Raw genomic sequence first — 15893 nt, forward strand, 5'->3', positions numbered from 1 at the left:
TCTCTTTTGCCAAACTGCTAAGTTACGGGGACGTAAACACACCAGCATCGGTTGTCAAGCAATGCTAGGGGGACAAACACAGACACACACATATATATATATATACATATATACGACAGGCGTCTTTCAGTTTCCGTCTACCAAATCCACTCACAAGGCATTGGTCGGCCCGGGGCTATAGCAGAAGACATTTGCCCAAGTGGCCATGCAGTGGGACTGAACCCGGAACCATGTGGTTGGTAAGCAAGCTACTTACCACACAGCCACTCCTGCGCCTATGTATGTACATGTATGTACACATATATACTGTATACAGGGTATGAGGGAGGTTGATAGCTGATGTTGATAGCTGAACCTCTGAGGCGGATACAGGCTAGACGTCATCCTAACGAGACGTCTGCGTTGGCTGGGTCATGCCCTCCGTCATCAACCAGGAGAATTCATCCACGAAGCAATTGCCCCAGCTCCCCTTCAGGCTTGGCGAAAGTGATGTGGTGGACACCGAAAAACCTGGCTGATGACAGTCAAGGCTGATCTGGAACCCAACCTGGGCCCCCATATCTACGGCGTTCGCCGCTGGAATAAGGAGTGGTTGGAGATCACGCAGTCGTTAGCCTCAAATCGCCAGGCCTGGTCGGTGTTTGTGAGAGATGCAGCATTGAGGATGAATGAAGCCAGCTCAACCCACCCCGGGTGAATGCTGTCAAGTAGTAGTAGTACTACAGGGTATGACCAGGAGATTGCACCTAGAAAGTTACCCTCCGAGGCACAAGTCCAGGCAAGGTTGTTCATGGAAGACCAGGAGTGGCTATGTGGTAAGTAGCTCGCTAACTAACCACATGGTTCCGGGTTCAGTCCCACTGCGTGGCATCTTGGGCAAGTGTCTTCTGCTATAGCCCCAGGCCAACCAATGCCTTGTGAGTGGATTTGGTAGACGGAAACTGAAAAGAAGCCTGTCGTATATATGCATATATATGTATATGTATGTGTGTGTGTGTGTCTGTGTTTGTCCCCCTAACATTGCTTGACAACCGATGCTGGTGTGTTTACATCCCCGTCACTTAGCGGTTCGGCAAAAGAGACCGATAGAATAAGTACTGGGCTTACAAAAGAATAAGTCCCGGGGTCGAGTTGCGCGATTAAAGGCAGTGCTCCAGCATGGCCGCAGTCAAATGACTGAAACAAGTAAAAGAGTAAAGAGACATCCATGCATACCAGCCTCCCTCTCCACACCACTGACGTTATCCAAGGGAAAGGCAAAGGGGCCGATACAGCTTGGCACCAGTGATGTTGCAAACTCTTTTCTACAGCTGAGTGAACTGGAGCAACCATGAAATAAAGTGTCTTGCTCAAGAACACAACACACAGCCCGGTCCAAGAATGAAACTCACTACCTCATAATTATGAGCTCGATGCTGTAACAACTGAGCCATGTACCTTCACTACACAATACATATATGTGTGTGTATATATATACACCCACACACATAAATATATAATATATATATATATACATATATATATATATATATACACATATATATATATATATACACATATATATATATATATATATATATACACATACACACACCTATATATATATGTATGTATATATAGATATATACACCTGTATATATATATATATATATATATATATATATATATATATATCATCATCATCATCATCATTTAGCGTCCGCTCTCCATGCTAGCATGGGTTGGACGGTTCTACTGGGGTCTGGGAAGCCAGAAGGCTGCACCAGGCCCAGTTTGATCTGGCAATGTTTCTACGACTGGATGCCCTTCCTAACGTCAACCACTCCATGAATGTAGTGGGTGCTTTTTACGTGCCACCGCACAGGTGCCAGACGAGTCTGGCAAACGGCCACGATCGGATGGTGCTCTTTATGTGCCACCGGTACGGGGGCCAGGCGAGGCTGGCAACGGCCACAATCGGATGGTGCTTTTTACGTGCCACCGGCACGAGGTCAGTCAGGGCAGCGCTGGCAACGGCCACGAACGGATGGTGCTTTTTACGTGCCACTGGCACGAGGCCAGTCGGCACGGCGCTGGCAACGGCCATGTTCGGATGGTTCTCTTACATGCCACCAGCACTGGTAACTCAGCTTCAATTTCCATTGATCGATTTCGATTCTGATTCTCACTTGCCTCAACAGGTCTTCACAAGTAGAGTTTTGTGTCCCAAGAAGGGAAGGTATGCATAAGTGGGCTGGCTACATCCCATGTAGAAGGCCACGGGTTATGGTCTCACTTGTCCTGCCGGGTCTTCTCACGCACAGCATACTTCCATAGGTCTCGGTCTCTAGTCATTTCCTCAGTGAGACCTAAAGTTTGAAGGTCGTGCTTCACCACCTCGTCCAAGGTTTTCCTGGGTCTACCTCTTCCACAGGTTCCCTCAACCGCTAGGGCGTGGCACTTTTTCACACAACTATCTTCATCTATTCTCGCCACATGCCCATACCAGCGCAAACGTCTTTCTTGCACGCCACATCTGATGCTTCTTAGGTCCAGCTTTTCTCTCAAGGTACTTACACTCTGTCGAGTATGAATACTGACATTACACATCCATCGGAGCATACTGGCTTCATTTCTTGCGAGCTTACGCATATCCTCAGCTGTCATGGCCCATGTTTCACTGCCATGTAGCATGGCTGTTCGTACACACGCGTCATACAGTCTGCCTTTTACTCTGAGCCAGAGGCCTTTTGTCACCAGCAGAGGTAAGAGCTCTCTGAACTTTGCCCAAGCTATTCTTACTCTAGCAGTTACAGTTTCAGCACACCCGCCCCCGCTGCTGACTTGGTCACCTAGGTAACAGAAGCTATCAACTATTTCTAGTTTTTCTCCCTGGAAAGTGACAGAAGTTGGTCTCAGAGCATTTTCAGTGTTTATTGTTCCTGAGCATCTGCCACATACAAAAACCATCTTCCTAGTTAGCCTTCCTTTGACATTGTTGCACCTCTTATGTGTCCATAGCTTACACTTGGTGCATCTTATAGAGTTTCTACCTACACCTTTTCTACAGATCGAGCAGGGCCATCTACCTGAAGGCGTTTGTGATTTGTCTACCTTCCTACTTATTAGGACTTTGGTTTTAGCTAGATTGACTCTAAGGCCCTTCGATTCTAATCCTTGCTTCCACACCTGAAACTTCTCCTCCAATTCTGATAGTGACTCAGCAATTAGAGCAAGGTCATCAGCATAGAGGAGCTCCCAAGGGCATCCTGTCTTGAATTCCTCCGTTATTGCCTGGAGGATTATGATAAATAGGAGGGGGCTGAGGACTGAGCCTTGGTGGACCCCTACCTCTACCCGGAATTCTTCACTGTACTCGTTGCCAACCCTCACCTTACTAGCAGCGTCCCTGTACATGGCTCGCACATCTCTCACTAACCATTCATCTATCCCTAGTCTCCTCATTGACCACCAGATAAGGGATCGGGGGACCCTGTCGAAGGCTTTCTCCATGTCAACAAAAGCCAGGTACAGGGGCTTATCTTTGGCTAGGTATTTCTCCTGCAGCTGCCTTACCAGGAATATAGCATCAGTGGTACTTTTCCCTGGCACGAACCCAAACTGCATCTCATCTAAACTAACTTTCTCTCTAATTAGTTGGGCTATGACCCTCTCCGTAACCTTCATCACCTGATCCAACAGCTTGATACCTCTGTAATTATTTCTATCTAGGGCGTCACCTTTACCTTTGTAGCAGTTGACTATTATGCTGCTACACCAGTCATTGGGTATGACTCCTTCGTGTATCACCTGATTAACTATACGGGTGACTAGGCTATAGCCGACACTACCAGACATTTTGAGCATCTCTGCAGTGATTCCTGATGGGCCTGGAGCTTTCCCTGTCTTCATGCTTCTAATTGCCTTAACTACCAAGGAACTGTCAACTCGGATAGCTGGTCCCTCTGTTGGGTCAACATTCGGCAGACTATCTTTATCCCATTCATTTTCTTTATTCAGCAACCTTTCATAGTGGCGTCTCCAAACCTCTCTCTTTGCATCCTCATTTAGCGCACACACTTCCATGCGAACACACTTCTCTCCTACCACATCACAATTCTCTCTCACACACTGTCTTGCAACGCGAAACACCTCCAGTCTTTGGTCCTCACGGCGCAGAACATTGGCAAATTTTTTCTTATCTGCTTCCCCTCTAGCTAGATAGACCTGTCTCCTAGCTTCCCTTTTGGCAGTCTGATACAATTCCCTGCTACCACCATTCTTCCAGTCCTTCCAAGTCTGTCCCTTTTCTCTAATAGCCCTGTCTACAACACTGTTCCACCACCACGTTACCTTGGGACGAGAGGGGACTTTGCACCAGCCACAGATCTGGTCAGTGGCTCTCAGCAGGTTGTCCCTTAGAAACGTCCAGTTGCCTTCTACCCCATGTGATACTCTATCCCCTTCTACTTCGTCAAAGGCTTCAAGTAGCATGTCCCTAAATCTCTGTCCATTCGCATTATGTATATATAGATATATACACCTGTATATATATATAAATAGATATATACACCTGTATATATATATATATATATATGGATATATACACCTGTATATATATATATAGATATATACACCTGTATATAGATATATATAGATATATACACCTGTATATATATATATATAGATATATATACCTGTATATATATATATATAGATATATATACCTGTATATATATATATATAGATATATATACCTGATATATATATATATATAGATATATATACCTGTATATATATATATAGATATATTACCTGTATATATATATATAGAATATACCTGTATATATATATATATATAGATATATATACCTGTATATATATATATAGATATATATACCTGTATATATATATATAATATATATATATATTATATTATATATATATATATAGATATATAGATATATACACCTGTGTATATGTGTGTGTGTGTATAGTCAAACATGTATATATATGTGTATGTATATATATGTACATGTATATACATGAGTACAGGGTGCAGTGAATAAATTATCTTCTAAATTACACAAAAATGAAACGAACACTGACATCTCATTCTAACAGATATATTTACCAAAATTACATAAAAAATATCTTGAAATACTAAAGAGGAAATTCATTCAATAAAATCATCATTGTCTTCAATTACAACCTCCAGACAACTCCGTAATCTCCTGTAGCTCTTCTGGATGGTCTCCTTGTTTAAGTTGGTGAATGTTGCCATAATCCTTGCCTTCAGTTCATTTTTGGTGTTCAATGACTGAAACCGGTACTGAAATGTTTTTTGTACAATTTTTTTGGCATTTTCTATCTTGACTTTTTGTCCACATATATATATATATATATGTATATTAGGTTTGGAGGTGATGTACGGGTATTATATATTAGAAAAAATAAGGTACTCAGAAACCTGGATGGTTGTACATTTACAGATTTTTATTAATATGTCACATGTTTTTATAAAATATATAAGCGCTTGCATCTACTCTAGTAGTAGATTCTTCAGATTTTAATTTTTTAGAGAGGATTCATCTCTTTTTATAGTATTATTGAGTGTGTAGGGGTAGAGAGAGATATAGGACAGTAAAAGAGGGCGAGGAATGGGGAGAAAATGAGAGAGAGCATGGGTGTTTTTGTGTGTGTGTGTGTGTGTCTGTATGTGTGTCTGAAAAGAATGTCAATGGAAAAGAGAAAGAAAGAAGGAAGAGAGAAAGAAGAAAAAAATGTTTACATCTATACAGCAGGTTAGTTCTTTCAATAGAAAATAATGAGTTGATTCTTGGCCTTTCAAAATGACAAAACCAGGTGTCTACTCTAAGGAAAGGGGGGGGTCTTGTTTTGATAAACGTTATTTTTCAAAAAGTTGTCTGGATTTATTATCATCATTGTCCAGTGAGAGAGAGAGAGTGTGTGTGTGTTTTTTTTTGTGTGTATCTGAAAGAAGTGTCAATGGAAAAGAGAAGGAAAGAAAGAAGGAAGAAATGAAGAAGAAAATAGTGTTTACATCTCTACAGCTGTTCAGTTCTTTCAATAGAAAATGACAATTTGATTAATAAAAAGTTATTTTTCAAAAACTTGTCTGGATTCATTATCATCATCATCATCCTTGTCCAATGTTTGATTCCTCCTGCTGGTATGGGTTGGAAAATCTGGATGTAAGAGTCTTTCTATTTATGTATATGTACATATGTATAGTATTGTGTGTGTGTACTCTTTTACTTGTTTCAGTCATTTGACTGCAGCCATGCTGGAGCACCGCCTTTAATCGAGCAACTCAACCTTGGGACTTATTCTTTTGTAAGCCCAGTACTTATTCTATCGGTCTCTTTTACTGAACTGCCAAGTGACGGGGACATAAACACACCAGCATCAGTTGTCAAGTGATGTTGGGAGGGACAAACACACACACACACACATATATATATATATATATATATATATATATATATATATATACATATATATACATATATATTATATATACACACATATATATATATATATCATCATCATCATCATTTAGCATCCGCTTTCCATGTTGGCATGGGTTGGGAAGCCAGAAGGCTGCACCAGGCCCAGTCTAATCTGGCAGTGTTTCTACGGCTGGATGCCCTTCCTAACGCCAACCACTCCGTGAGTGTAGTGGGTGCTTTTTACGTGCCACCCGCACAGGTGCCAGACGGGGCTGGCAAACGACCATGGACGGATGGTGCTTTTTACGTGCCACCGGCACGTGGGCCAGTCGGGGCGGCGCTGGCAACGGACACGGTCGGGTGGTGCTTTTTACGTGCCACCGGCACGGGGGCCAGTCAGGTCTGGCAACGGCCACGATCGGATGGTGCTTTTTTTTTTATAAATATATATATATATATACATATATATTTATGAACCAGCTTAATTTCCAAGTGAGAAGCAGAGTTTTTTTTTTATTTTCACTATTGTACGTCTTTGAGAAAGGTCTAAATGTCACAGTATTTTATTTCTCCTCCCCTATGGGTTTGAGCCTTCTTCATGAATATGTAAAATATCATGTTCTTCTCTTCCTTTCACTGAGATTAAAAGAACAAGCTGGGATTAGTTATATGTGGGGTAAGGTGATAATTCAATGATTGGAAACAGGATTTCTGGAGCCAGATAAAAGACATGACAAAGCTTGTTAACCCTTTTGTTACCAACCGGCTGAAACCGGCTTTGGCTCTGTTGTACAAATGTCTTGTTTTCTTAAGGTTTCAATTAAAATCTTCCACCAAACCTTAGTCACAATTTATGTTCCTAACACTAGTGAATGATAACTAAGTTATTTTACTCAATTCTTTGTTATATTTAAAGTAATTGAAAGAAACACAGAGCATCTCAAAATAAATACAGTAATGAAAGGGTAATGATTCAAAGCTGTTGAGTGTGTAAGGAGTGACCAACAGAAGCTACCATGACAGATAGATGTGGTGATGGTCAAACTGACTAAATGACAGGCATAAATGACCAGCAGAGATTACTATGAATGATAGATATGGTTATGGCCAAATAGACTGCCAGAGCTCACCGTGATGAGCAAACATGAGAGAGGACATAAGGAGTAAGCAACAGGGTTACAATGATACACTTATACAGCAGTAGGGTGATGTTCAAAAAGGATAGACAAACACACAGAAAGAGAGAGAGAGACAGAGAGAGAACAACTAGGATCGATAGTTGAATATATGGAATTAGTGGGTATTTGAGAAATATAGTAAACATTAACTTTAGCCCAGAACATATATGCTACACTCTCACGTAGATATGCATTCATATACTCTTTACTCTTTTACTTGTTTCGGTCATTTGACTGCGGCCATGCTGGAGCACCGCCTTTAGTCGAGCAAATCGACCCCGGGACTTATTCTTTGTAAGCCCAGTACTTATTCTTTCGGTCTCTTTTGCCGAACCGCTAAGTGACGGGGACGTAAACACACCAGCATCAGTTGTCAAGCAATGCTAGGGGGACAAACACACACACACAAACACACATACATCATCATCGTTTAGCGTCCATTTTCCATGCTAGCATGGGTTGGACGGTTCTACTGGGGTCTGTTAAGCCAGAAGGCTTCATCAGGCCCAGTCAAATCTGGCAGTGTTTCTACGGCTGGATGCCCTTCCTAACGCCAACCACTCCGTGAGTGTAGTGGGTGCTTTTTACGTGCCACCGGCACGTGGGCCAGTCGGGGCGGCGCTGGCAACGGACACGGTCGGGTGGTGCTTTTTACGTGCCACCGGCACGGGGGCCAGTCAGGTCTGGCAACGGCCACGATCGGATGGTGCTTTTTTTTTTATAAATATATATATATATATACATATATATTTATGAACCAGCTTCATTTCCAAGTGAGAAGCAGAGTTTTTTTTTTTATTTTCACTATTGTACGTCTTTGAGAAAGGTCTAAATGTCACAGTATTTTATTTCTCCTCCCCTATGGGTTTGAGCCTTCTTCATGAATATGTAAAATATCATGTTCTTCTCCTCTTCCTTTCACTGAGATTAAAAGAACAAGCTGGGATTAGTTATATGTGGGGTAAGGTGATAATTCAATGATTGGAAACAGGATTTCTGGAGCCAGATAAAAGACATGACAAAGCTTGTTAACCCTTTTGTTACCAACCCGGCTGAAACCGGCTTTGGCTCTGTTGTACAAATGTCTTGTTTTCTTAAGGTTTCAATTAAAATCTTCCACCAAACCTTAGTCACAATTTATGTTCCTAACACTAGCTGAATGATAACCAAGTTATTTTACTCAATTCTTTGTTATATTTAAAGTAATTGAAAGAAACACAGAGCATCTCAAAATAAATACAGTAATGAAAGGGTTAATGATTCAAAGCTGTTGAGTGTGTAAGGAGTGACCAACAGAAGCTACCATGACAGATAGATGTGGTGATGGTCAAACTGACTAAATGACAGGCATAAATGACCAGCAGAGATTACTATGAATGATAGATATGGTTATGGCCAAATAGACTGCCAGAGCTCACCGTGATGAGCAAACATGAGAGAGACATAAGGAGTAAGCAACAGGTGTTACAATGATACACTTATACAGCAGTAGGGTGATGTTCAAAAAGGATAGACAAACACACAGAAAGAGAGAGAGACAGAGAGAGAACAACTAGGATCGATAGTTGAATATATGGAATTAGTGGGTATTTGAGAAATATAGTAAACATTAACTTTAGCCCAGAACATATATGCTACACTCTCACGTAGATATGCATTCATATACTCTTTACTCTTTTACTTGTTTCGGTCATTTGACTGCGGCCATGCTGGAGCACCGCCTTTAGTCGAGCAAATCGACCCCGGGACTTATTCTTTGTAAGCCCAGTACTTATTCTTTCGGTCTCTTTTGCCGAACCGCTAAGTGACGGGGACGTAAACACACCAGCATCGGTTGTCAAGCAATGCAAGGGGGACAAACACACACACACAAACACACATACATCATCATCATTTAGCGTCCGTTTTCCATGCTAGCATGGGTTGGACGGTTCTACTGGGGTCTGTTAAGCCAGAAGGCTTCATCAGGCCCAGTCAAATCTGGCAGTGTTTCTACGGCTGGATGCCCTTCCTAACGCCAACCACTCCGTGAGTGTAGTGGGTGCTTTTTACGTGCCACCCGCACAGGTGCCAGACAGAACTGGCAAACGGCCACGAACGGATGGTGCTTATTATGTGCCACCGGCGCGGGGGCCAGGCGAGATATACATATATACGACAGGCTTCTTTCAGTTTCCGTCTACCAAATCCACTCACAAGGCATTGGTCGGCCCGGGGCTATAGCAGAAGACACTTGCCCAAGATGCCACGCAGTACACATATATCTTCATGTTTTAAACAATGTGTGGATGTGAAAATATTTACTTAGATCAGTGGTTCTCAACTAGCATCCACATGTAAAATTTTGTTAAAATTTACATGCTATAAATCAATTATACTTCTATAATACACAAAACTTTTGGGTTTTTTTATACAATTCCTAATAATATTTAATTATAAAAATAGGATTTTTTTTAAACACTGAATGGCTACAATGGTCCACCCATGTAAAATTGGAATCAAAGGCTCCATGAGCAAAAAATAGTTGAGAATCACTGACTTTAATGAAAAGCTTTACAAAACTGAGTGTCCACATATACAAAAAAACCCACTTTGAGAAATCTTCATTTAAATACATTTATAACTTCACTTAGGCGCAGGAGTGGCTGTGTGGTAAGTAGCTTGCTAACCAACCACATGGTTCCGGGTTCAGTCCCACTGCGTGACACCTTGAGCAAGTGTCTTCTACTATAGCCTTGGGCCGACCAAAGCCTTGTGAGTGGATTTGGTAGACGGAAACTGAAAGAAGCCTGTCGTATATGTGTATATATATGTATATATGTGTGTGTGTGTGTGTTTGTGTGTCTGTGTTTGTCCCCCTAGCATTGCTTGACAACCGATGCTGGTGTGTTTACGTCCCCGTCACTTAGCGGTTCAGCAAAAGAGACCGATAGAATAAGTACTGGGCTTACAAAAGAATAAGTCCCGGGGTCGATTTGCTTGACTAAAGGCGGTGCTCCAGCATGGCCACAGTCAAATGACTGAAACAAGTAAAAGAGTAAAGAGTATATACGACGGGGTTCTTTCAGTTTCTGTCTACCAAATCCACTCACAAGGCTTTGGTCGGCCCGGGGCTATAGTAGAAGACACTTGCCCAAGGTGCCACGCAGTGGGACTGAACCCGGAACCATGTGGTTGGTAAGCAAGCTACTTACCACACAGCCACTCCAGTGCATATGTATATGTACATATGTATAGTACTCGGAGTGTGTGTGTGTGTTTAATACAAAATTACAGTTTACTTTACAAAATTGGTCCTTCATCCAGTACAAATCATTACAGAAATAGTGATATTTCACCAAAGCCTTGTGAGTGGACTTCGTAGAAGGAAACTGAAAGAAAACTGTTGTATATATGTGCAAATTTGTGTGTCTCTGTCTGTGTTTATACCCCCATCATTGCTTGACAACCGATGTTGTTGTATTTACGTTCCCGTAAGTTAGCGGTTCGGCAAAAGACACTGATAGAATAAGTACTCGGCTTAGAAAGAATAAATCTTGTGGTCGATTTGTTCGACCAACGGCGATGCTCCAGCATGGCCGCAGTCACAAGTAAAACAATAAAAAAAACTATGCCATTTTATTTATGTTTTGTCTATCACTGTTTGAGTTGCATAATAGTGGTTTTATCTCTAATTTATATTTTATTTTATTTATATATATATATATATACTTTATTTAAAGCAGCAGAAAATTCAACAAAACCTGTTACTCTGAGTTTCCCGTTGCCGTTCATCGGACAGTTTTTGCTAGAAAAACAGTTTTTTTTCTAACAAAAACTGTCCGATGAACGGCAACGGGAAACTCAGAGTAACAGGTTTTGTTGAATTTTCTGCTGCTTTAAGTAAAGCATATTACTCTACCACTGGTATTTGAGTACTCTTTTTTCCACCTTGTTTCACATTTATGTGTTTACTCCGGTATATATATATATATATATCCCACTGTGTGGCACCTTGGGCAAGTGTCTTCTACTATAGCCCCAGGCCAACTAAAGCCTTGTGAGTGGATTTGGTAGACACAAACTGAGAGAAGCCAGTCGTATATATGTATATATATATATATATGTATGTGTGTGTATATGTTTGTGTGTCTGTGTTTGTCCCCCAATATCGCTTGTCAACCGATGTTGGTGTGTTAACGTACCCGTAACTTAGCAGTTCGGCAAAAGAGACCGATAGAATAAGTACTAGGCTTACAAAGAATAAGTCCTGGGGTCGATTTGCTCGACTAAAGGCGGTGCTCCAGCATAGCCGCAGTCAAATGACTGAAGCAAGTAAAAGAGTAAAGATATATAAGATATATATATATATATATATATGCATGTATTTATATACATCTATATGTACATCCATATGTATATTAATTTATACATGTGTGTATGTGTGTGTTTGTCCCACACCACCGCTTAACCGGTGTTGGTATGTTTACATCCTCGTAACAACGGTTCGGCAAAAACGGTCAATAGAATAAGTACCCTGCTTAACTGGGATCGATTCGTTCTACAAAAATTATCCAAGTGGTACAGCAGCACAGTAAAAAGATATATATGTGTGCGTATTTGCTACCCAACCACATAGTTCCGGGTTTAATCTCATTATTTGGCACCGAGGGACAGTGTCCTCTAGTAGTCTCAGGCCGACCAAAGCCTTGCGAGTGGATTTTGAAGACGGAAACTGAAAGAAGTCCGTCATTTATGTGAGTGTGTATGTGTGTGTCTTTATATTTGTTATCCATCACCAACTGGTGTTCGTTTGTTTAAAATAAATAAATAAATAAAATAAATGCACCCTTGTAAAGCCTAGCCAGGCTCATGGACCCGGTTTCTATGGTGTATGTGTTCCCTAGCTGGACGGAACACCAGTCCATTGCAGCGTTACTCATTTTTGCCAGCTGAGTGGACTGGAGCAACGTGAAATGAAGTGTTTTGCTCAAGAACACAACGCGTCGCCCGGTCCAGGAATCGAAACCACAATCTTACGATCATGATGGTGACACCCTAACCACTAAGCCACGCGCCTCCACAAATTAGCTGTTTGGCCAAAGAGCCGATAGTATAAGCACCAGGCTTTTAGATGAAAAGATAAATACAGGGAAGGATTTGTTCGACTAAGTTCTGCATGGTGGTGCTCCAGCGTGGCCGCAGTCCGACGACTGAAACAAGTATAAGGTAAAAAATGTACACGAAGGATGTAGAGAGGTATAAACGGTAAATTTTACACACATTATATATATAAAAGTAGGGTTGTGTGTCTGTCTCCTACGATTTAGATTCCTAACTACTCCCACATTTTGCAGTGCCGTTTAACCCAAACCGGGTATCTTATAATCGTGATTCATATCGAGCCCTTCTGGGTATTAGCGCGCGTCTACGATGCGATGAGTCTACGATTTTTAAGAGAATTTACCATAATTTTTTTCCATTTTAATGCATTTTTTCGCTATTATATAAGGGAAGTAACTCTCTAAAAATGTCTACGATGAGTCAACGATGTTTTAAAAAATTTACCATAATTTTTTTCCCATTTTTAATGCAGTTTTTTGCTATTTTTTGGCTATAACTCTCTAAAAATGCTTATATAGTTATTTCCCTTACAAACCCGAGCAACACCGGGCGATACTGCTAGTTAATAATAAAAGACTGCTACGAATTAATTTCTGAAAGCTAAGATGAGTTTAGTGCTCGACCAAATCAGAATTAAATAGAGTCCAGTAAAAGATGTGAGCAAGGAAAGGGTTATATATTTTGGCTTTGCCTTTCATCCTTTCGGGGTCGATAAATTAAGTACCAGTTACGCACTGGGGTCGAATGTAATCGACTTAACCCGTTTGTCTGTCTTGTCTGTCCCCTCTGTGTTTAGCCCCTTTTGGGTAGTAAAGAAATAGGTATTTCGTCTGCTGTTACATTCTGAGTTCAAATTCTGCCGAGGTCGACTTTGCCTTTCACCCTTTCGGGGTCGATAAATTAAGTACCAGTTACGCACTGAGGTCGAATGTAATCGACTTAATCCGTTTGTCTGTCCTTGTTTGTCCCCTCAGTGTTTAGCCCCTTGTGGGTAGTAAAGAAATAGGTATTTCGTCTGCTGTTACGTTCTGAGTTCAAATTCTGCCGAGGTCGACTTTGCCTTTCACCCTTTCGGGGTCGATAAATTAAGTACCAGTTACGCACTGGGGTCGAATGTAATCGACTTAATCTGTTTGTCTGTCCTTGTTTGTCCCCTCTGTGTTTAGACCCTTGTGGGTAGTAAAGAAATAGGTATTTCGTCTGCTGTTACGTTCTGAGTTCAAATTCTGCCGAGGTCGACTTTGCCTTTCACCCTTTCGGGGTCGATAAATTAAGTACCAGTTACACACTGGGGTCGAATGTAATCGACTTAATCTGTTTGTCTGTCCTTGTTTGTCCCCTCTGTGTTTAGCCCCTTGTGGGTAGTAAAGAAATAGGTATTTCGTCTGCTGTTACGTTCTGAGTTCAAATTCTGCCGAGGTCGACTTTGCCTTTCACCCTTTCAGGGTCGATAAATTAAGTACCAGTTACGCACTGGGGTCGATGTAATCGACTTAATCCGTTTGTCTGTCCTTGTTTGTCCCCTCTGTGTTTAGCCCCTTGTGGGTAGTAAAGAAATATATATATATATATATTTTGGCCATGTCATAAGGACAGGTGGCCTTTAAAATTTACTGGTCGTTGGGAAAAAGTCCAAGAGGAACTAGAAAAGAAAAAATGAAAATAACTAGGAGTGGCTGTGTGGTAAGTAGCTTGCTTACCAACCACATGGTTCCGGGTTCAGTCCCACTGCGTGGCACCTTGGGCAAGTGTCTTCTACTATAGCCTCGGGCCGACCAAAGCCTTGTGAGTGGATTTGGTAGACGGAAACTGAAAGAAGCCTGTCGTATATATGTATATATATATATATGTATGTGTGTTTGTGTGTCTGTGTTTGTCCCCCTAGCATTGCTTGACAACCGATGCTGGTGTGTTTATGTCCCCGTTACTTAGCGGTTCGGCAAAAAGAGACCGATAGAATAAGTACTGGGCTTACAAAGAATAAGTTCCGGGGTCGAGTTGCTCGACTAAAGGCGGTGCTCCAGCATGGCCGCAGTCAAATGACTGAAATAAGTAAAAGAGTAAAGAGAGATTGAAGATGCAACAGTTAATGAGGCGGAAAGAACTGTCACACAGGCCGTTCACGGTCCAACAGTTGGTTTATTGTAAATAATGCAAAAAAGGGATTTTCGCTTTTGTTATTAATTTCGTTACGGAAAATATATTAAGGAAAAGTAGTAAATCACTGACAGGACTTATTGCCAACCTTGCTAAATGACACTATCTGTGACATGGAATAAAATGAATAATCAAAAAGATTCGGGCTTGTTGCCGTGTTTATTGAAGACTAATTCATAAATTTGGGGGCTTAAGAAGCAATAAGAGGGCTTCACGGTTTGGCCCTATGTTTATATTTGGGAAAAAAGCGACGTTAAATAAAACGTGTAGTCTATAAACAATGTGGAAGACATGTCATTGCCTTAAATAAATAAAGGGTGTAGTCTATAAACTATATGTAAGACATGTCGTAGTCTATAACCTATATGTAAGACATGTCGTAGTCTATAACCTATATGTAAGACATGTCATTGCCTTAAATATATTAAGGAAAAGTAGGAAATCACAGACAGGACTTATTGTCAACCTTGCTGAATGACACTATCTGTGATACAAACTGTGACAGAATAAAATGAATAATCGATGAGATTTGGGCTTGTTGCCGTATTTATTGAAGTCTAATTCATAAATTTGGGGCTTAAGAAGCAATTAGAGGGCTTCACGAATTGGCCCTAAATTTATATTTGGGAAAAAAGTGACGTTAACTAAAGCGTGTAGTCTATAAACTATATGTGAGACATGTCATTGCCTCGCCTAACTACGCTGGCAAAACTTTTCAACATATTTTCTACGAGAAAACAAAAATAAACACAACTCACAATATATTCTGGGTTTTCATACATATATGTCATTTCACAACCGTTGCGCTCCACATTGAATATTACGTCCAGTACCCCGATCAGTAAAGCCGAATTGACAATTAGAACAATGAGTAGTTTTAAACTAGGAGACATTTTAAGGAAAAGAAAGACAAAACAGCAGAGATAGAAATAATTCCAAATTATCGAATCACGCCGCAAATACCGCCATAAATATATAGACCGGTGTTTAGTTGAAACATGTC

At 41.0% G+C, this 15893-nt stretch overlaps 1 protein-coding gene and 1 long non-coding RNA gene across 3 annotated transcripts in view; both read right to left on the reverse strand.

Annotated features, from left to right (window-relative positions):
• The window catches only part of LOC115223978 (GPI inositol-deacylase), a 246082-nt gene extending 230189 nt beyond the window's left edge, over window positions 1–15893 (reverse strand). For both annotated transcript variants that reach the window (XM_029794744.2, XM_029794743.2), the window contains exon 1: window positions 15649–15893. In XM_029794744.2, coding sequence (XP_029650604.1) covers window positions 15649–15783 — 135 coding nt within the window. In that variant the 5' untranslated portion in view covers window positions 15784–15893. The remainder of the gene's footprint in view (window positions 1–15648) is intronic.
• Window positions 8949–9967, reverse strand: LOC118767755. Its single transcript, XR_005003665.1, has 3 exons — window positions 9887–9967; window positions 9063–9297; window positions 8949–8962 (listed from the first exon to the last, which is right to left on the reverse strand). It is a non-coding gene; the product is annotated as an uncharacterized LOC118767755 (long non-coding RNA).

This window comes from Octopus sinensis, linkage group LG24, assembly GCF_006345805.1.
Source record: "Octopus sinensis linkage group LG24, ASM634580v1, whole genome shotgun sequence".
NCBI classification, from domain to species: Eukaryota; Metazoa; Mollusca; class Cephalopoda; order Octopoda; family Octopodidae; genus Octopus; species Octopus sinensis.